The following is a 20,630-nucleotide window of genomic DNA, read 5'->3' as shown; positions in this document are numbered from 1 at the left end:
CAATGATCAATCAATCGATATCAATAAAGTATTTTTTGATAAAAAATTTGTATTGTTAATTATATTTTTTAAATTTGTCAGTTTGAATTCAATGCCAACATTGTGTCGTAGTCATTGCTGCCAATGTACAAAATTGATATTCCTTTGTTGATGTGACGAGTCGAGTGACGACTCGTAATTTACGCATTTCCCAGGTGTTGGAAAAAAATCAGCTGTGCAATGTAATACAGTCATATATACTCGCGCGGATAATTGCTCGTTAATCATGACTCAATGATAGTCTTGTGCAACCCAAGTTTTATCAATTTTCTTTGAAAATAAATCTATTGATGAGTGGAAACAGAAGAGCGCGTCGTTGAGCTCGCAAAAAGTTACGCGAAGTGATAAGGTACACTTATATCCCAGACAACAACAAAAACGAAAGCCAAAATGTCAAAATCATTGATATATTTACTAGCAGCAGTCTGCATCGCCTCAAAACATATAGCTTAAACAGATAATATATTTACGAAGCGATGGAATCCAACGAAGAGTCAATATTGAAAAGAAGAAAATCAACAGACAGTGCTAAGGCAGCAAATTCGCGGAAATCGTCGAATGAAAGAATAGAAAATGTCAGAATAAAAGGAGATGATGTCAAACAGACGAACTATCAAAAAAGTCGCGTGTCACTCAAACAATTTGTGTACGAAGAGTTGACGCGTAATTATGAGTTGGAACACGACGAGGAACGCTACTCAGCGAGGCGTGAAAAAATATACTCTTTCATTAAGATACCAAAAGAAGCCGAAATATTCATGTGGTATGGCTTTTTGCAATGCGCCGATTCTTTCCTCTATGTGTACACATTTTTGCCAATCAGATTTGTCATGGCACTTTGGGCGCTTATCACAAGGCCTTTCAAATACTTCTTTACAAAAGATAAACGACAAGGAAAGGATAAAATTCTTAGACCAGCCGAGATATGTGATTTACTTAAAGGTATTATTGTAGTGTGTTGCTGGATTTTAACATGGGAAGTTGATACATCTATGATGTATCATTTAGTTAAGAGCCAATCTGTCATAAAATTATATATTTTTTACAACATGCTGGAAGTTGGAGATCGTTTATTCAGTGCCTTTGGTCAAGATGCCATTGATGCTTTGCTGTGGACTGCAACAGAATCAAAAACGAAGCATCGATTCAGTAGAACACAACATTTAGGAACAATACCGCATTTGTTTTTTGCACTTATTTATGTTTTATTGCACAGTATACTAGTGCTTTTCCAAGCTACAACTCTCAATGTAGCAATTAACAGCAGTAACAAGGCTCTTTTGACAATTATGATGTCGAATAATTTTGTTGAGCTAAAAGGATCAGTTTTCAAAAAATTTGATAAAAAGAATTTCTTTCAACTATCGTGCAGTGATGTAAGAGAACGTTTTCATCTAACTATGTTACTACTTGTAGTCACACTCCAGACCATGAAAGAATATGCTTGGCATGTCAATAGACTTGCAGTATTGCTTCCAGATTGTATTTTATTATTATTCGCAGAGTTGCTTGTCGACTGGGTAAAACATGCTTTTATAGCCCGGTTTAATGAACTCAGATCAAATGTTTACAAAGAATTTACTTTGACCATAGCTTATGATATGGCACAAACCAGACAAGAGGCAGCTTTCTCAGACCCTTCAGATTTGGTGGCCAGAAGAATGGGCTTTATTCCTCTTCCATTGGGAGTAGCAATAGCACGTGTACTCTGTACAACTTTGCCATACAAATTTCAACCAGTTTATTTTCTACTTTTGATTTTGGCCTTTTTTATTTTGGTGACATTGCGAGTGTTGATAAGTATGTATGTTTTGGGTTGTTCCTACAAGATTATCAAACAGCATAACCAGTCAACTACTGAAAAAAAAAAGTTTAAAAACGAACCTATCAAATTTACTCAATCTAGCAGTAATTTGTTAGGATCAACACAAAATCTTGATACAACAGTACTATCAAATAGTTCAATGAGTTTGAACAATGTGTTTTTAAATGACATGTTTTTGAAAAAAGAAAGCACTTGTGATATAAATCTTTCAGAAGACAGTAAACTAACGCAGTCTGATCATATCTTTGTATTATCTGAAAAAGCTACAAGAGCGGGAAGTGAACCTTTACTACCACAATGACAAACTCTGAAATTCCTGTAAATATTTCGAATTAAATAAGTAGATATATGTTGAGTCAATGTTTACCATACAATGGTGTTTTGTGTGGCCAATTATTTTTAATAAAGTTTAAATTCATCAAGAATCTGTTATCAAATATGAAGCTTTATCATTTCGACTTTTAAGAATCTGAAAATAAAATAATTTTGTTGATTTTGTCAACTTTTTCTATTTTATCAATTATTATGTTTACGTTGAACTGTAATATATGTAAATAAAATATATTATTCTTTAAATTGCGTGTAAAGAACAAGAGCGTTTCGATATCACGTACGTATAATAAATTATTTTCGAACTCGTGTGGTTACCATGATGTAATTAAATATCTTCCACACTTGTACTGAAAAAATATTATTTTTAAATAAAGATAACTAATGCAAAACGAAGAAACTTTTTGTATTTTTGTATCAGTGGTACAATGGTGTATCTAGTATCATCACAATCATTTTAGCCAAAGTTTAATGTTTTCCCAATAACATTAATACTAGGTTAATTTTTCTAGCGTTTGCTAAACAGCTAGACAATAATAATATATTAATATGTGCAATAATAATATAATAATATAATAATATGTGCTTATAAATATAGTGTAAAAATTACGTATTTGAAAAGTTATTACATTATTACAAAATATATTTTCAAAAATATATATATTGATCCTCTTTTATATCAATTAAATTATATTAAAAAAATAAATCATTATATTCATTTATATTTGTTTTTACGCTAATATTAAATTCTTCTATAAAACACAAAATAATTGTTTGGGCACAAAATCTACGTAGAAAATTGAGTTATAACAAATAGACAAAGAAGTAATTTTTGTTTCAAATATTTTTCGTTAAAATAAAAAACAATGTGCTCGCATTTTTTTATTAAACTATTACTTTCGACATTTACTCATTAATCTTTGAGAGAACTAAAGGTTTATTTATAGTTTTCATTTGATGCAAAAACGAAGATCATTTTTCTAAATAATTTTTTTAAGATATCTTCGATTTCGTTCACATTATGAGTAATATGTTTATTTCCACTAATATTTGTATAAAAATAAGTGCTAGTGTATATAGATTAAAATTTCGTATAAAAACCAATATCAGATTTCTTGTCAGAGAACTTAACTCTTATATAAATGACAGAATAAATATTTTAAACCAACATTGCAGTAATCAATATTCTCAAAGAAACATACCTTTACTTTTTCCTATAAATTAAAAATATTGCAAAATCAAGTATCACTGTAAATTTGAACCATTTAGAATGAAATTATGCCAATCCAATATTTTCTCCCTCAAAATAAATGCCTCAAATTAGTCCATGGCCTCATAATAATAATGTAGAGTTCCATAGAGTCCGTGCCGCGTGGTTCTCATCCCAATTTTCCAACAATTTTAATCTTCGGAGTGAAAAAGCTTTGTAATACAATTTTCCTCTACCCAAATGGAGTAAAATTTTAAGAAAGCGTTAGAAAATTTTTCTACTCTTAGAATTATTTGAAAATTTCAAAAACTGTTTAAGAGGGTAAATGTACCTTAAAATCGAAAATAAAATTGTTGTAAATTTTTCTAGAGGATCTCACTTCACCTTTCCATTGTATTTTTAGAAACTCTAAAAGTTTGATTTTTCTTTTATATATCAGCTGTTTCCGCGAACTTTTTTTTTGTTTAATTTATGAGTTCTTGTTTTCCTCTTGTATTTGCTGATGAATCGTGTTTTTGGTCGTTATTGTAATATTCAGTACTGGACAAGTGCAAGAGTAGACAAGTCTTTAGAATGAACCATTTGATCTACACCGTCAAGGTGGTGATAGACTTCTGCAGAATATCAATGATTGCAGATGCAATACGTCGGTTTTTAAAGTTTTTTAGTTTTGGAAAATTTAATGTAAGATTGGGAAAAATATCCTTTACAAAAATTGAAAAACAATGTTTTCGATTTCAAAGAACTTTTTTCCTGATACCAAATAACCCCCAACCAATGGTTTTCGCGCGTCTTAAACTTACCTGTAGTTCGAAATTCATAATAATTTTACTTGTATCAATTTGGATTTATAACACGGCCATTATCATATCCTAAACTATTTTTTTATGTACATTTTTAAATTTTGGTTAAAAAAGTATCATTATTGTCTTGAAAATGTAAATATAAAATAATAATAATTTAAAACATGGCTGCTCACTCCATAGCTAATTCTAAAGATTACGACGTTTAATCACAATCCCGAAATACTGATTCCACAAAAATACTAATGACTTTTTTAAGAGAGAAATTATGCATGAAAAAAATCGTGTTTCAAAGTTTTGAAGACTCCAAAGATCAAAATTGGTTGAAAGTTGTCGTCAGAGCCATGCGGAAAAACTACGTGGAATTCTAAATTATTATTACTTTGAATTACAGGCTTTTAAGATGAGTATTAGAAAAAACTGGTTAAATAAAATTGGAATACGAAATTATCTTGTTGTTTAGTTAATATCAAATAAAAAATGTATACTTTTTCGGCTTATGGAATAACAGTCAACTCAAGTGTTGGTATAAGAAGTAATGTCAACACTAGACATTTTATCCATGTAGGTATCTATATACCCTTATCATAGGACCAGGACGATGCGCGCATGATTAATCGTGAGCGATTTTTGGAGAGCGGAGGCTCGGCGTACGGGAGCCGCGCGCCGTCCGTAATATTATAACTCGGGCGCAGTTTTTATAGTCGGTCGGTCGGGCCGAGCGAAAGATCGGGGATCAGTTTTATTATCGCATCGGCGGCATACCCGTATATGCGGGAGGATGACTTGTCGTCGGGCGCGCGAGCCAGAGCCGATTCTCACGCGAGATATGTGGGCGCGGAGCTGTTTTTTCTCTCGAAACTGAACGACGACGATCGCACGCTGAGAATTTTTCTCCTTCCTCGTCCGGAATCGTCGTCGCTATTATATGTCAGCCGCTGACCTACGCTCTTCTCGCGAACTATACGTACAACGTAACGCGGATAGTTTTTGCTCGCTTCCCTTGCGCAGGCCAGTTGGCGTTGAAAAATGAAGCAAAAATAATCGCACGCGACCCTTGCTGGGCGAATATGTATCTGCAAGTATGCGCAGGGCCGGATGCTTCAGGCCCCGTGCCTACTGTAGGTATGCCAGTGTTAATGAGGATACATAAAATCCTCGATGTTGTGTATCTCGTCTTTCGTTCGCCGTATACATACGAGTTTGTTTCGAGGCAAATTAGCGCCTCGAGCGACAACAAACTGACGTATAGTCAGCTCGATTTGCTATTGCCGAACTTGGTCTTTCTTGAATTTTCAAAAAGACTAGCATCGTACGTGCGGCATGACGTGGACGGAATATGCAGTCTATTCGTTAGCTCGAATTTTCCTTGACAATTCCTCGAGTGATAAAAGTCGCGAATAAAACGCCGCGTTCCTTCGAAAGCTCGACTCGCGCGCACGTTGTATATATTTTGTATATATAGGCGCTAGACAAAGCTGGCCGAACTGCGAGGCGAGCTTTAGGCGTCGCGCGAAATAAAAATGTAAAACCGGCCAAAGTACTGCATGCGTGCGATCCAGCGAAAAAGAAGGAAAAAAAAACAGAGAGAAGAAGAAGAAGCGACACGTTGCTACATAGCTGCGCGTCTGCCATGGAAAAAGGGGTACGCGGTAGAGGGGAATCGTCCGCAATTACGCTCAATTGACGTCGATTAAGATCAATTGAGAGCTCCGAGGCTCCTTAACTCGCTCAATTGACGGCGAGCCGCTCCGCTGCTGTTTCTGCCGACGTATTTCCATATATTCAAGCACGTATGTATATGTGCGAGCTCTCTTTCTGCGTCTCTCTCTCTCTCTCTCTCTCGCTGACGAGTCAGCTAGAAGCGACGATTTGCGAGCTCCGACCTTTGAGAGGAAAAAATCTTGTCCGCGAGCTCGAGCACCGACACCGTTTGACGTTTCTATTTTCCGTCTTGGCTCGTTGAAATTTGCTCGTAAAAAAGAGTTTCTAGCGCAAATTAACTAACATCGTATTGACTTTTTCTAATAAGCTATTGGTAGCGATCATTTACTTATTCGAGTCCGATTCATAGCAAAAAAAGACTTGCTTCGATATCTAAATATTTCATGATAAATTTCGTAAATTCTATGATGGAAACGTTGTTGAAAAAATTGAAAAATACAGAGATATTTTAATAAGAAAAGAAGAGCGTCGAAGGAAGAAGTTGGCGGTCCACGAGATGAAAACTAATGGCGGCCGGTTCGAGTCATAGACGATTGGCCGGCCAACTCGACTCGGGAGGAGGAGCCGATCTCCGGAGAGTGGGAATCGCGCCGCTGCCGCCGCCGTCGCCGTCACCGAATCACCGAGCTATATAGCTTCTCTTTGGGAAATTTTCGTCAAGACGAGTCACTCGAGATTTATCGATTATCGCGTCGAGGAAAAAATCCATCGGCCGACTCGTGATTTTTGGCCTCGTTCGAATCGGCAGCCGTACGTTGTGGACGCGCTGTATGTATGTGTATACAGTTGGAGGCGCGCGCGAGTCGAGCGGATACTGGCCGATCGGCAGGCGCGACGATCGTGTTTATATAGGCTGCCGCTGCGATCGCCGGCTTAATAACCATCGCCGACGATTGAATCGGCGCAATCGAGCTCGTACACGCTCGGCTCGATTCAGCCTTTTAGCTTATATATAGGATCATCGAGTTCATTCAATGGTCGAGACGGGCCACGCGCGTAAACCTGCGTCGCGAATCCGGGTCAAGTTCAATGGCAATTTGCGCTTAATCTCGCGAGCTCCACGGGGCTTGCCGGTGAATCGATCACGGAATTGCTCTATCAAAGAGTATAGGTGTTTTCACGCACGCCAGTCCAGTGGGCCTGGCGTGTTTAACCGTACAAATGTATATGCGATAAGAGGGTAGCTTTCGTCCTCTTGTGTAAAGAGGGTGTGTATCGTATGTGTGGCGGGGGTGCGGAACGGGTGATTCTTAGGAAACGTCTCGTAAGCCATTAAAGCTCGATTTTTCCATGTAGCTCGTGGCAGCGAGCCCTGCGACACGCGTGACTGCGAGCGTAAACCGTAAACGCGAACCGGTGGATCAGCTGGCGGCATCCCGAGGCAAACGAACGGGCAAGCGAGCTGCGAGGCAAGCAAACGAGCAAACGAGCTAACGAGCGAGCGAGAAAGAAGACACAACACATTGAATTGAAGCACTGCTGCACGGTATAGGAATGGGGGTAGTTTGATTGGGCCAATTCGAGGCAATTCTTGGCGATTGCGGCTCAAGCAAGCCGAGACTCGAGCCCGTCCAAGTATCGCACAATCTCTCTCGCGGCTCCGCTGCTGGCCCGACGACGAGCCTAGTCTCGCGCGCCTCTCGCTCAAAGTCCGCGATCCTCGAGCCACGACCAGCGCCACGTGCTTATCCTTGATTTCCCGCGATTATAGAGTCAACGAAAACTGATGCAGGACTCGGATTGTTGAGGTCCATGCGCGACTCGTCTCGCTGCTGCTGCTCCAACTTATCGGCCTCGATAGTGCCAAAGCCCGCTCAAGTGTAAAACGCGAGTGTGTACGTGTGTCTATATGTATGCGTATCAGCGCCTACAAGTTTTAGTGCAGTTTTTTTGACAGCCGTTGCAACTCGGACTGAGATCTCCTTGTCATCTGGATTGTATCGTGATGCTTGCCTTACGCGCTAAAAAGGATAATGAAAGTATGGTTAAAATGTCCATCGATCGCTAGGAGAACTGGTCCACGAGTATAGCCATCAAAGTCCAATTTTTCCCGATTCGTCGATAAATTGCGTGCGCACCCCGACTCGTACGGTTCATTCGTAAATTTGCTTCAAGAGTCGGGAAACTTTCGATGTTTTCCTCGTGCGAGCGTGAAAAGCGAGCATGGCGATTCGCGGAGAAAAAGAGAGGAAAAATGCAGGTCCGTGCTGCTGCAGCGCGTGCCAGAGAAAAGGAAAGACGCGCCGCAGAGCCGAGAAGAGATGGAATCGGCCGCACGACGAGTACGAGGCTAGAATATAGTCCCCGCCTGCCTCGTCGCTCGCCATTGGTCTGGCTCGCCGCGGAGGTAGGATCGCCGAGCAAGGGAGCGTAGGTCGAGCGTATGTACGTACGTACGAGAGCTCCTTTGGCCAGCCAGCCGATCTCGTCCTCGTATATGTCTGTCTTTTTTTTTTTGTCGCGTCGGGCCGCAGCGGAGCCGCGACGATCGGCCTCTCCGTCCAATTTAATAGAGCCGCAGAAAGCGAGCGATCAGTCGTAAGAGTACTCGCAGCCTCGACTTTTATAAGCTCCAATACGACGAGCTGCTTCGTGACTCTCTCTCTCTCTCTCTTTCTTTCTCTCTTTTGCGATCGGACGCGAGGCTATAATATTCGCCACCGCCGCCGCGACGACTCGACGCTCGACTCAACTCCAAGCTGCGACTCGAGCTCGTCGTCGTCGTCGTCGTCGTCGTCGTCGACGTCGGCTGATTGCCTAATCAACGCTGATTTCCCCTCTTTTATTATCTCGCTTGTGCTTCGGGCGCGCGAGGTGGCAGCGGCGGCGGCGGTGGCGGCCAAGCCGGTCCGGACCAGGCCACTACTGCCTGCACTCGCCACGAGCAATTGATTGATCTATACTTTGATTGCACTGAATTGAAAGTAGTATACAATACGCCTATGTAACGACACACGTGCCATTTCTTCTTTCTTTTTTAATTCGATAATTGTTCGTGATTCTCTGTGCCCGCGCCGAGACTTTTCTCTACCGATCGCTGCTCTCTCTCTCTCTGTGTCTGTGTGTTGTGTTTTCCACGACGAATAATAATCGGCACCTTTTTGTGTGAAAACGCCAAAGAGCTGGCCTACGACATGGACGGTGCACCCTTCGACGATCCGATTTTTTCGGATTTCGGCGCCCGCAGCGGCAGTGGCGTGCACAGCATTCACGTGATGCTCGGTCTGCACGGCAATCATCATCATCAACACGTCGCCAACGATCTCATGCCAACTGCTGGTGCTCATTTACAGAAATTAGGTACGTGTCTCTTTTCTTTCGACTCGAATTTCAACCTTTTGCTCTTACCATCGTTTTTTCATCTCGACGCTTTATACTTTTACCGATATCTATTTTACGTTTGAAAATAATATTCTCTAAAATTTAATGAATCGAATATCTGTTCAATGTAATCGGTAAATACTTGAGTTGGTTGAAAATAAATATCAATTCGGTTTACAAGTCTATAGGCCAACAGTAAAGAATGACTGCTTTGCCTGTTAACAACAACCCTGACCAAAGGTGTCAAAGCAATTGTAGCATAATCACTGAGATTCATTTCGCGATTTTTGTCGCGCATTTGAATTGGATTTTAATTTTTCTTTCTTTTATTTATTTTATCGAGACAACTTTAGTTTGCGGATTTCCAACTACTGAAAAACATAAAAACGTACCGCGATATGGAAGTTCACAAAAACTTGATTCGCTGCTTGAGCTTTTACAAAAAGTGTTATCATACTTTCTTGGACGTGAAAATTTTATACTATCGGAGAAATGTCAGTGTCGAATGAAAAATAAGTTTTTAGTGACAAAAGTAAGAGTAAATCTGAATTTGTAAATCTGTGTCGAAAAAAGTCGATTCATTAAACTCGATTGACAAAGAAACTCGCGAGATAAGTGCAAGCAGAGCCAACAGTTGGCGCATCAATTGCAATGGCCATCGTTAGCGAGGCGTCGGAAGCCAGAGCCGATTCTCGGTATCGAAGCGGCGCAACGATCGATACAGTCGATGAAATTGTCATTATGAAAAATGATCAGATAGAAAATATTTGTAAAAATGGTAATATTGAACGGGTGTACTCGCGCTCAAGGCTCCGCAGATGGCTCGCCACCGCAGCACCAAAGCTCTCATCATCACTTGCAACAGCAGCAATCGTTATCCGGCCCACAGCATCATCAACAGTCTCAACAGCAACAGGTGAAGGAACTGAAGGACTTGGAATTATCGGGAATGTACGTGTCGATGGCTCAATCGCAAGACGTTGCCAATCAAAACTCCACAGGCCAAGCTCAGCAGCAACAGCAGCAGCAGCAACAGTTGTCGATCGGCACCAACAGTAGCCTGAAGAGGAAGGACGATCAACTCGGACATCAACTTACATCTGGTTAGTGTCGATCGATCCATTCTGATTCTTTTCGCTGATCCCTGAGTGAAATTTCTTCGTTCACGGATTGTTTTTTTTTCTTCCGTCAATAGGTACCAACGACACGCCGCCGACGAAAAAAGACTCAAAGAAAAAGAACGACAATAACGGCATAAAGAAGAAAAAGACGAGGTAGGTTTAGTCATTGTTATTTGTTTGGAATTATAGCATGAGAAGGTAGAGAAGCGGAGAGGCCGGTTGTGAAAAAAATACCGAAACTGTCGAAATGATTCATAGCGCATAAAGTCGCGCACTCGTCGCCGCCCGCATATAGGGTATCAATTTTTTTAAATGCCAGTAGCGCTCGCTGGTCGCAGGGGGGTCACTCGCTGCCAACCGTATAAGGGTAGACGCACGTGTATATAAGGCGGTCAATGCGGCCCTCATGAAAACGTAGCGCGCATGCAAATAACGGCCGGGCTATCATTTTCCAAAAAATTGGCCGGTTCGAGCGGCAAGCACGAGGGGTCAATGAAATAAATAATACGCGGACGAGCTAATTTATCGCGAGCAAGGGACAAAGGAAGTTGAAATATGGACGATGGCTTTTGCAGGACGACGTTCAGCACGTACCAGCTGGAGGAGCTGATGCGCGCCTTCGAGCGGGCCCCCTACCCGGACGTGTTCGCGCGCGAGGAGCTGGCCCTGAAGCTGGCCCTGTCGGAGTCGCGGGTCCAGGTCTGGTTCCAGAACCGGCGCGCCAAGTGGCGCAAGCACGAGCTGCCACGGAAGAGCGCCACGGCCTACATGGCTCAGGGTGCGGCCAGTCCAGGAACGACCGGTAACTATTGCAGCGGCTCGCCCCGGGCGAACAACAACAACGGCTCGACTAACGACAGCCTGTGCTTCGCAGCGGCCGGCTTCAACAGCCTCAACGCGAGCCTCAATCCCTTCCCGACGGCCGTGACGAGCGCCGCCCCGAGCGACGCCTGGGGCTACTCGCCGGCCTACGACCTGGCCTCGCACCTCAACCTCCTCAGCCCGACCAACTCGCCCTACTCGAGCGGGCCCTTCGGCGCCGGCGGCGGCAACCCGAGCGGCAACGGCCAAGCCGCCGCCGCGCCCAACTACCCGTACGCGACGATGCTGCCCCAGCACGACGCCTCGGGCCTCTTCGCCGCGCCCAACTCCAGCGCCAACGCCCCGATGCGCGTCGCCGTCCACCAGGACTACGCCATGAGCACGAGCAACAGTCCGCCCTCGAGCCTGACCCGGCCCGAGTACCAGACCATGGTGGCCGGACACTCGCCCCCGGCCGCCCACTTGGCCAGTCCGGACCACGACGATCACCACACGGCCAAGCTCTCGGACTACGCGCTCAGTCCGTCGGACAAGTACGAGCAGGCGGCCGCCAACGAGTATCAGCAGCAGCAGCAGCAACAGCAGCAGCAGACGCAGCCCGACCAGCACAAGAACGAGTACGGCATGCACCAGCACTCGCCGACGAGGCAGCAACAGCAGCAGCAGGTCCTCAAGGACCAGTCGCTCGTCAAGCAGGAGCCCGGCAGCCAGCAACAGAATTACGTGCAGCTGCCGCCTTTTTTGAATTGACACGAACCCTCGGGTTCGTCGTGCCGCGATTCTACAGCTGATGATGCTACGCTTCTCCGATCTTCGGCTACAAATTTCAATTCTCGTTCTCCTTTATCCGTACTTTACGTACTTTAAAGATTCTTTTTTTTTTTTTTATCTCCAACTCTTACTTTGACTAGTTATGTAATATTGCGACTCAACCTGACTGAGTCGATCATTTTATTCGATATAGCTTTAAGATTGTGTGAGGGAAAAAGTTACTTTGAAACTTGTGAAAGGCTAGACTAATCAAAGAAATATAGATTTAATCGAATCTCTCGGTAACTTTTTGGATTCAACCAAAAATTTACAAAACACCGGCAGATTTCTCATTTACAATTATCATTATTTATTTTATTTTACGATTTATTGTATTTTTATTTAAAACCTAGCTTTAATCATGAATATTTATATACTAAAAATCACCCTGTACTTTTGTGTTTAGTTTGGTAATTTTCAACTAACTTCATTCATCATTATTTAACGTTTAATAAAATAGTTTATATTTTATTTCACTATCTACTTTAATTTAATTGCAACGTAGTTTCAAGTATCACGTAATAAGGCATAAGTTTCTATTTAAATTATATTGGTGCATGTTACTATTACACAATATTTTCAGAGTATGAATCTTCAGATAAATAATATTTATCAAAAGGTTATTGTTTCCTTATGTTGCTTAAATCTTTTTACAATAACTGTACAATTTTTATTTATTAAGAAAAATTATAGATATAACAAGTAAAATATAATTTTTATTCACATAGCTAAATTTTATACAATTCTGATTCATTTCCATAGTTCCTTTTTCTTCTACCACACTCAGTTTGAAAATCTCCTATGTCACTTAGACTTTTCGCATATTTTTCGGGCGTTAAAACACCGTCTCCCGTAAAATGGTCCTTCTGTTCAATTTTGTAAATACTCATTGGCAAATATCTATCAACGGGCAGATCGTTGTATTTAGGATCATTTTTTAAATTCGAATAAACTTCACTGATTTTTTCTCTGAAAGAAGAAAGGCGATGTTAAAATTTATTCTGAATTACGTTTTATTCTTAATATTCGTTTAAACTTACTTATCATATAATATAGCATAAATATGCTCATGAATTACATTTTCAGGAAAATTCTCTTTGAGATAACATAAATTTTCATACATTTGAAGCAATGGTACAAAAGTATGACAAGGATGTTTCTTAAGTCGCTCCAACAATCTTGGACCATCTTGACGGAATTGAGTAGCAAAAAAGCTTTGCAGATTTAATGTTGTTTGTCTTCTGGCTGTTACCAAACTGTGACAAAATTGATTTCAGTTAATAATTAAATAGCATCAATGATACTGCTCATTGTACTATTGCACTATTATTTGTATGCACAAAGTAACAGTCCCCAACTATTGATAAACCAGATTTGCAATATATAGATTTACAAACTATACTTAATTCCAGAATTTCTCGATATTTATACACAATTTTCCCATGTGTTTTCTAAATCTACATATGTTGGTACACTTCCCCAATAATGTGCCTGAATTTCACCATACAAATAATGCTTAAGTAAAGAATGATTTATTTAAATTTCTACTCACTGTTCTGAATAGTTGTGAAATGTTGTCAGAGAATTGATAGAGGCATATTTGAAATTTTTCTCTTGCAAAAATTTTATCCTTGGTAGAATGGTATGAAAATCTCTTACTAATGTCAAAAATTTTGGATGTTTCATTAGATGCAATGTGTAAGGGTTTTGACTTAAAAATTCCATTCTCCTTTTAAACTCAACAGAACTGACATAAAAAATATAATGAGTACACCATACCATATTTGGTGTTATATCATATTCTTTAAAATAAGCTATTAATTTTCTGAGATCTTCGACATTGCAATCCAAAAGTCTTGGATATTTTTTCAAAATGTCCAATGACAGATCAGGATAATCATTTTTAAGAACATCAATTACAGCATCTGATTGGCTAGGATGATGAGAAAACAACCAACGATAATTTTTTTTTATCTAAAAGAAAAATGTCATTAAAGTAGGAAGAAACATTTTAGAAAAAAAGATGGATAACTTTCTTACCACTGGAGGACTCATTTGCAATTGATTTTTTATGAGTGAAAATAACCTAGGTAGTAGTTGAAAACTATTAAATATTAGAAACATGAACCTTTTGTAAGGAATTTCATGTGGTGTATTGTGCAGATCCAGTTTTTTGTTGACAAGATGTAAGAAACATATAAGGTAATATTCTCTCATTGGTATATCATCATTTAACATCTCTAATCTTTTAAAATCAGCTTCGAAATTATTTACATACGAAAACAGTCTTTCAGCAATATTTACACTAGGGTCTATTTTGTGACGTGATTTGAATGATCTCGCTGACAGGAATACTAACTTGGAAAATCTGAAATCAAGTTAAATACCGATAAAATTATGAAATTCATAAAAATATCAATTAATAAATTTATTTTACTCTGCTAGATGCTTCATTTGTACTTCAGGTACTCCCATTTCTTGCAAAATCATAATTTTTTTTTCTAGCACAAAAGGAGTTTCCATAAATAGTCTGTCGTCAATTTCATTTGAACAAATTTGATATTTCTAAAAAAAAATTAATTAAGTTAAACGAGCTGTTTTGCGTATTGAATTGTCTAAATAAAGTATGAAATATCAACATAAAATAAAAACCTACACTTAACATCTCCTTGATACCTTTAATATTATTCTCATCTTTCTGAAGAACATATCTATTTTTTTGCATTTGAATACTTGTACTATCACGAGATTTTCTTGATCTATCGGGACGATCCATCAGATAACTATTGAATTCTCTTGAAGTTATTTGAGAGATTATCCGATTGTTATGTGTCAAGCACATTGTGCATTTATTGAGGATAATAACTTTTTTAAACATTTTTGACAAGATTCTTCTGCTAACTTTTGAATGAAAATAATTTCAATAAAAAACTCTTGTCACACGAATCAACAACTACATTCTAATTTAGTCATGTGCACTTTCTTAGTCTCTAACTCGTTGAGCATTGTACTATTTCACAATTATTGTCAACACTTGTAATAAAAATACAACATGTGCGAGTGCAAAACATTCATAATATCAGATCGGGTGCATCTACTACTGCCGAGGTTAGGTTTTTGAAAATACAGGATTATCGTCTGCGCAAGCCGTAGACGTAAGTTTATTAAACAGTTCGCGAGTTCGACCTGTCGAGCAGCGAGCTACGCACTCCAACGCACTCGCAGATTCTCTCAATAATCTCCAGATGTCGTTTGTTTTGACTCGCGCGGCGCGGCTTGGCGTTGTTGCCACATCTTCGCTGCTTTTTCATAATATTATTTTTATGCGCTCTCGGCTCTCGACATGCTGTCCGGAAAATGTTCCGATCGATGAAAACCACTACGACTAAATCGCTGTGGATTATCGAATGCAAACGAATCGGTGAGATCCCGATCGAAGTCGAAAATCGCTCCGAAAATCTTTCGTTCGGACCGAGTCAAAATTTGAGATCGAGCGACTCTCGTCGACTGATAAATCATCGTTAGATTTCGGAAGTTGGATATATAGATCGAAATGGCAAGTTCCGCATCGACCAAAAGTGATCGATGAATACGATCGGATCGAGCGGTTTGAGGTTTTGCGAATAACTCATTTTTTGATCGGAAATTCGCGCTACGTCAGTTCGCCATTTTCGCGAGGGAAGTACGACGTGCAAATGGCAACGCTGCTTTCGCACAATATTTATATACATGCCCCTCTCCCCCTTAATATCACGCATACAGACGCACACGGACGTAGAGAGAATGCATTATGATTATGCACTCACAGAGTAAGAGAGCGGCTAGTGTATAGATAGTCGGCCAGTTTCCCTCCTTTGTTTGTTGCTGTTTTTAGTGCGCCGCGGCCCATAGTAATTACATCCGTAAAATCGTCGTCATCGTCGTCGCCGTCATCATCATCATCGTATCATCATCACCATCATCATGTATTTGATCGTCAACAACGTAATAATTATAGTTCATGAACTTTTTTATACAATACGATAGATTATTGAAAGAAAACAAACAAACGTTTTTCTGAAGATTTTTACCGCGAGTGAGATAATAAGCGATAGACTCAATCGCCAGTCACAACAATGTCACAAGAGATATTCGATGCACTATCTGGTAAGTTTGTTTTATTTACTATTTATACAAGCATTATATTATTATCGAATGATTGAATTACTATTAGTGAAAAGATGCAATGTCTTAGCTTACCCGTGTATTTTAAATGAATTGACTTACTTCATTGTTTCGAACTTATCTAATATGTTTCTAGATCCAAGTTTCGTAGAATCAAGAAAACATTTTTTTACAAACATTTATATCATTGCTTTTAATCATTTTAATACGATATATATTACTTTTTACGTAGGTGTATCGTTGGATGGTTCGTCGGTACAAGCACTATTTGCAACTCAGACTTTAATTAGTGAAGTTGAGCAGTCAGGTAAATATATTTTTTTTATTAATATGCAGTATGTATCTAACAAAAGCTATTAGATAACTTACTGTTTGACAACTATTGCAGCAATCAATCAGGAAGAAGATGATTTATTCCAGTGTGGCAAGTGCAGAAGTCAGTTTACATCTCTGCACCTGTTTGTACTACATAAGAGGGAGCATTCAAAAATTCCAGATCAAAAAGTAGACTTGAGTCAGTATTTAGTAAACAACGATAGTCATGTAGCTCAAGCTGATTGTAATAATGGACAAGATAGTGATAGCTGTAATGATTACAATCCTGACGGGCACTTTGGTCAATCGCACCAACTCAATGAGCCTATTATTTTGGAAGAAAATGATTTATTATTCAGGTATGAATTTTATTTTTTTATAGGTATTTATATTAAAATTAACATTTGGTTTATTTTACTGATTTTAGTATGGATGCTGATGATGTTGGCTATTTTACTTCCGATGCTAATTTTGGTGTCCCTATAATTTTAAGCAATGGTGATTTGGAAACATTCGTTGATTCACCTTTAACTGGATCGACGGATGATTTCTTAAGCGAAGAAAACAATGAAATACCAGTGTTGAAAAGTGATACAAACCAGAATTTAGAATCTACTCCAGATCTAGATATATCAAATGATAACCATCAAGAAACAAAACATCTTGATAATCTGAAAATAGATGATCAGGTAGTTACTAAAACTGATCCCAGTAATTCAAATGAACAAGATGTTAATGAACGAGAAAACAAGTCTGGTCAAACACAAAATTTAAAGGTAGTGAAAGTATATACATTTTAATTTTACTTTCTTTCTTGTGTTATGCTATTTAAATTAATTTTGAAATAATTTGTAGTACAAGTGTAGCTACTGCCAAAAGCAATTTGCCAAAAAATTTTACTGGCAACAACATGAACGCTCTCATACAGGAGAAAAGCCATATCAATGTGTAGTTTGTGGTAGACCATTTGCTCAAAAATCGAATGTAAAAAAACATATGTCTTCGCACAAAGTCTGGCCAGGAACAGCAATTCATTCCTTGCCTCCAGAAGTACGGTTTATTAAATGATTTTGGTCAACTATCAGCCTCTAGAATTTAAAGTTAATAATTACAATTATATCTTATAGGCTCCTGTTGATGGAAGCATCGAGCGCTCGTATCATTGTCAGTTTTGTAAAGAAATATTTGATTCCTACAAGGCTTTAAAAGGCCACCTTATTGTTTCGCATTTAACTCTGAAGGTTTATAAATGCGTGCAATATGGTTGCGGCTCGATGTTTGCAGAGCTTGAAGATTTTCTCGAGCATACGCGCAGTCACAAATGTGCAGAATATCGATGTCATATATGTGGTGACGTTTTTGTTACACTTAATGATCTCGGTCAACATCAACATACGCATTCCGTCCAAAAACAAAAAACTACCGAAAAGTAAGTCATGTAACTACATTGAATTAAGAAAAATAATTATTTCAGTAAATTTTCATTTGATTCGGTAATTACAAAATAAACTTTTTTCTAGGTATTACTGTTGTACGGTGTGCAAGTCCTCATTCTCTAATTTAGAAGCTCTTCAGCATCACACAGAAACTACTACTCATGATTACGCTTGTCCTCACTGTGGCAAAAGCTTTTTGATCGAACGTTTTCTTCGACGGCATCTAAAAACCCATGCTTCATCAGCTCGTTTCGCCTGCGAGGATTGCGGCAAAGCCTTTAAAACCGAGCAATATCTTGCTAATCATAAACTCATTCACAGCGAAGAAACTCCTTATACCTGTCCAGTGAGTAAAACTATCAACATCTCAAATGCTTGAAGTCTCATGACTATTTTCATCTTAATTTCGAAACATTCAAAACAGTTACTGTGATTTTAAAACAAATTTTTCAACAAAAAAAATGTTAATAGCTTTAGAAAAATCGTACTGTTTCCTTAAGAAACACAACTCTATATGTACAATAACGATAGTAATAGTAATAATAATAATAATGACACGTATCCACTCAAACATTTAGCAAATGAGTTGATTGTGTTTAAACATGTATTGAAAATGATACATTTTCTTATTTGCAGCACTGTCCGGCACGGTTCAAACGTAAAGATCGACTTGGTCGTCACATGTTGATCCATGATTTGACCAAACGGCTTAAATGTCCTTATCGTGGCCACCTTGGTTGTATGAGTGAATTTTCACGTCCAGATAAACTCAAACGTCACTTATTGACGCACAGTAATGTTAAGCGTTTTAGTTGTTCGCACTGCAGTCGTCATTTTCATCGCGCTCAGGCATTAAAACATCATGAGCTCAGTAAACACAACGTCAAGTGCGAAGTTTGCTCACATGTACGTAAAACATATTTTTATCATTTAATTGAACTTATTTTTCATAATTCTGAGCTGTTCTTCGTGTCGTAGGCATTTAAAACTAAAGATCAGTTACTGAGTCACAATTGTGAGCAATCAACTATTGATTTGAAAAAACACACAACGAGCTCGCAGTTACCGAAGAAAGCGTCAGGGTCGTTTAAACCACGAAGGCCGACTCCTAAACGTCAAATACCTTCCAAAACGACTCAAACTGCATCTCCATCTACGACCACTCCGCCAATTACCCCTGAAAAAGAACATAAGGAAACGCCCAAAACTGATGAAATAATAAAAAAGGTATGTATATTTGTTAATTCTTAGCTTTTCTCATATATTTTCAATAAATTTCAATTTAATGCAGATGCCTGTGGAATTACCAAAAACTGAACCGAAAATCGATGATGATATCGATTCCAAAATTGATCTAGATTTTGATTTAAGCAATGAAGGATCGTTAATTTTAGACACTTTTTAAAACTTTTAAAGTACATTTGTTAAAAATATTTGTACATTTAAAAAATCGTGGAGTCTGTAATGTATCGAACTTTTGCTATACATTTTATTTCCTCTTGCGATATCAAAGGGAATTGTTAACAATATAACAATTTACCTTATTATTATATCTGCACGACTCTAAGCTCTGATGATTTTAAACTTTCGTAAGTAATAAATATGGAAAAACAAGATTAAAATTGTGAGAACGTAAAATTACAAAAAATTAAATAAATAACATATAAGCCATACTTTTTATCTACGCAACAATCGTTGAAGCCGTCAATTCTTCAACTCTAAGTCTGTTAGAAATTATGCATAACCAATTTAATACGTATTATAGAAAACATGACATGAATTCTCTGTAAACGAAAGGTGAAATGAAAAATTTTAGACTGCTTTTCGTGATCAGCTCTGTAAAGCTCAAACTTGCATTTTTTGACGAACTTTGGCATACTGTATTTTGTAGTTATATATCTGTGATAATTGTACTATGTAAGCTGTCTTATATAAATTATTTATATCAACTTATACATTAAGTGTGTGTACTTCTATACTATAACAATAAGAAAAGATATACAGAAACAAATATGATCGTTTTTTATTTGTTAAACTTCATATTAATTATTTTTCAAGTCATCATCCATAAAATGAGTGTTTCATCACTGTGATATCAAGTAAAAAGTTTAAGAAACATGGACAAGATTACAGACATTCCTTCTCTCTGAATTTATTAATCAGGTGCAGGTCGTAAAATGCATAGTGTTTACAATAACAAACACTGATTTGAGAGTTACAAATTTTATTAACTAGATGCAAAATTTCATTGAACTTACTTTTTACTATTTCTCGACTGACCTGATGATTTATTTTTTCTTTTGGCAAATTCTTTTTCATGGATATCACAAAAGGAGTTGATATAAACTGCATGTACATTTAAGAATGGGTACATGTGTCACTCAGTATATAGTAGAGCGTTATATCGTCGGGTCGTCGTAAAATTCCAATGTTTAAGATAAAAAAGTATAATTTATATTTGAGTATTACATCTAAAGAAGTGCTTGAAAATTATTATGCTCAAGATATATAACTTATTTATAAATTATCCTAAATACACTGTAACATGTGCAGAGCTTCTTTTCTTCATAATTATTTGAATTTTTTATTTCAGTTTTAACGTAAAAAATGAGGTTTCTCATACTCTAGCACAGTTCCTATACTAATGTGAAATAACGTTTTAGTCGTTTTTTCAGATTACATAACACTTTTACGAAAGGAGACAAATCG

At 38.4% G+C, this 20,630-nt stretch overlaps 4 protein-coding genes across 6 annotated transcripts; 3 read left to right on the top strand and 1 right to left on the bottom strand.

Annotated features, from left to right (window-relative positions):
* Positions 1-170: 170 nt before the first annotated feature.
* On the top strand, positions 171-2,590 carry LOC106651444 (protein TAPT1 homolog). Its single transcript, XM_014369938.2, has one exon. The coding sequence runs from the start codon at positions 516-518 to the stop codon at positions 2,163-2,165; it is 1,650 nt and encodes a 549-aa protein (XP_014225424.1). The 5' UTR covers positions 171-515; the 3' UTR covers positions 2,166-2,590.
* Positions 2,591-7,553: 4,963 nt separating this feature from the next.
* Positions 7,554-12,554, top strand: LOC106651353 (homeobox protein orthopedia). 2 transcript variants are annotated; one of them, XM_014369800.2, is made up of 5 exons: positions 7,554-9,232; positions 10,063-10,356; positions 10,449-10,527; positions 10,950-11,176; positions 11,249-12,553. In XM_014369800.2, the coding sequence occupies exons 1-5, from the start codon at positions 9,067-9,069 to the stop codon at positions 11,944-11,946; spliced, it is 1,464 nt and encodes a 487-aa protein (XP_014225286.1). In that variant the 5' UTR covers positions 7,554-9,066; the 3' UTR covers positions 11,947-12,553. The 2 variants fall into 2 exon arrangements, with proteins under 2 accessions (XP_014225286.1, XP_014225285.1); XM_014369799.2 differs by having other exon boundaries at positions 10,950-12,554.
* A 70-nt stretch (positions 12,555-12,624) lies between these two features.
* LOC106651351 lies at positions 12,625-15,170 on the bottom strand. Its single transcript, XM_014369798.2, has 6 exons — positions 14,663-15,170; positions 14,444-14,571; positions 14,047-14,374; positions 13,559-13,980; positions 13,047-13,262; positions 12,625-12,975 (listed from the first exon to the last, which is right to left on the bottom strand). The coding sequence occupies exons 1-6, from the start codon at positions 14,882-14,884 to the stop codon at positions 12,735-12,737; spliced, it is 1,557 nt and encodes a 518-aa protein (XP_014225284.1). The 5' UTR covers positions 14,885-15,170; the 3' UTR covers positions 12,625-12,734.
* Positions 15,171-15,814: 644 nt separating this feature from the next.
* Positions 15,815-19,931, top strand: LOC106651661 (zinc finger protein 341-like). 2 transcript variants are annotated; one of them, XM_014370282.2, is made up of 11 exons: positions 15,815-16,152; positions 16,403-16,477; positions 16,559-16,844; positions 16,913-16,984; positions 17,030-17,261; positions 17,341-17,535; positions 17,613-17,914; positions 18,006-18,267; positions 18,558-18,827; positions 18,900-19,148; positions 19,213-19,931. In XM_014370282.2, exons 1-11 carry the CDS (start codon positions 16,122-16,124, stop codon positions 19,324-19,326), a joined length of 2,088 nt encoding a protein of 695 aa, XP_014225768.1. In that variant the 5' UTR covers positions 15,815-16,121; the 3' UTR covers positions 19,327-19,931. The 2 variants fall into 2 exon arrangements, with proteins under 2 accessions (XP_014225768.1, XP_014225767.1); XM_014370281.2 differs by having other exon boundaries at positions 15,816-16,152; positions 16,913-17,261.
* The last annotated feature ends 699 nt before the right edge of the window (positions 19,932-20,630 follow it).

The sequence above is a fragment of the Trichogramma pretiosum genome, unplaced genomic scaffold, assembly GCF_000599845.2.
Source record: "Trichogramma pretiosum strain Unisexual culture from Peru unplaced genomic scaffold, Tpre_2.0 scaffold9, whole genome shotgun sequence".
Taxonomy (NCBI): domain Eukaryota; kingdom Metazoa; phylum Arthropoda; class Insecta; order Hymenoptera; family Trichogrammatidae; genus Trichogramma; species Trichogramma pretiosum.
This window is presented reverse-complemented; position numbering and strand designations above follow the sequence as displayed.

What these genes read in the sequence shown, in the direction of transcription:
- LOC106651353 (XM_014369799.2), top strand. Translation starts at nt 9,067, where the DNA reads ATGGACGGTGCACCCTTCGACGATCCGATTTTTTCGGATTTCGGCGCC. An exon ending in TGCTCATTTACAGAAATTAG is followed by an intron (nt 9,233 to 10,062) that starts GTACGTGTCTCT and finishes CTCGCGCTCAAG; the next exon opens with GCTCCGCAGATGGCTCGCCA. An exon ending in CGGACATCAACTTACATCTG is followed by an intron (nt 10,357 to 10,448) that starts GTTAGTGTCGAT and finishes TTCCGTCAATAG; the next exon opens with GTACCAACGACACGCCGCCG.
- LOC106651351 (XM_014369798.2), bottom strand. Translation starts at nt 14,884, where the DNA reads ATGTTTAAAAAAGTTATTATCCTCAATAAATGCACAATGTGCTTGACA. An exon ending in TGCAAATGAGTCCTCCAGTG is followed by an intron (nt 13,981 to 14,046) that starts GTAAGAAAGTTA and finishes TTTTTCTTTTAG; the next exon opens with ATAAAAAAAAATTATCGTTG. An exon ending in TTTCACAACTATTCAGAACA is followed by an intron (nt 13,263 to 13,558) that starts GTGAGTAGAAAT and finishes ATTTTGTCACAG; the next exon opens with TTTGGTAACAGCCAGAAGAC.
- LOC106651661 (XM_014370281.2), top strand. Translation starts at nt 16,122, where the DNA reads ATGTCACAAGAGATATTCGATGCACTATCTG. An exon ending in AAACTCCTTATACCTGTCCA is followed by an intron (nt 18,268 to 18,557) that starts GTGAGTAAAACT and finishes TCTTATTTGCAG; the next exon opens with CACTGTCCGGCACGGTTCAA. An exon ending in CTGATGAAATAATAAAAAAG is followed by an intron (nt 19,149 to 19,212) that starts GTATGTATATTT and finishes AATTTAATGCAG; the next exon opens with ATGCCTGTGGAATTACCAAA.
- LOC106651444 (XM_014369938.2), top strand. Translation starts at nt 516, where the DNA reads ATGGAATCCAACGAAGAGTCAATATTGAAAAGAAGAAAATCAACAGAC.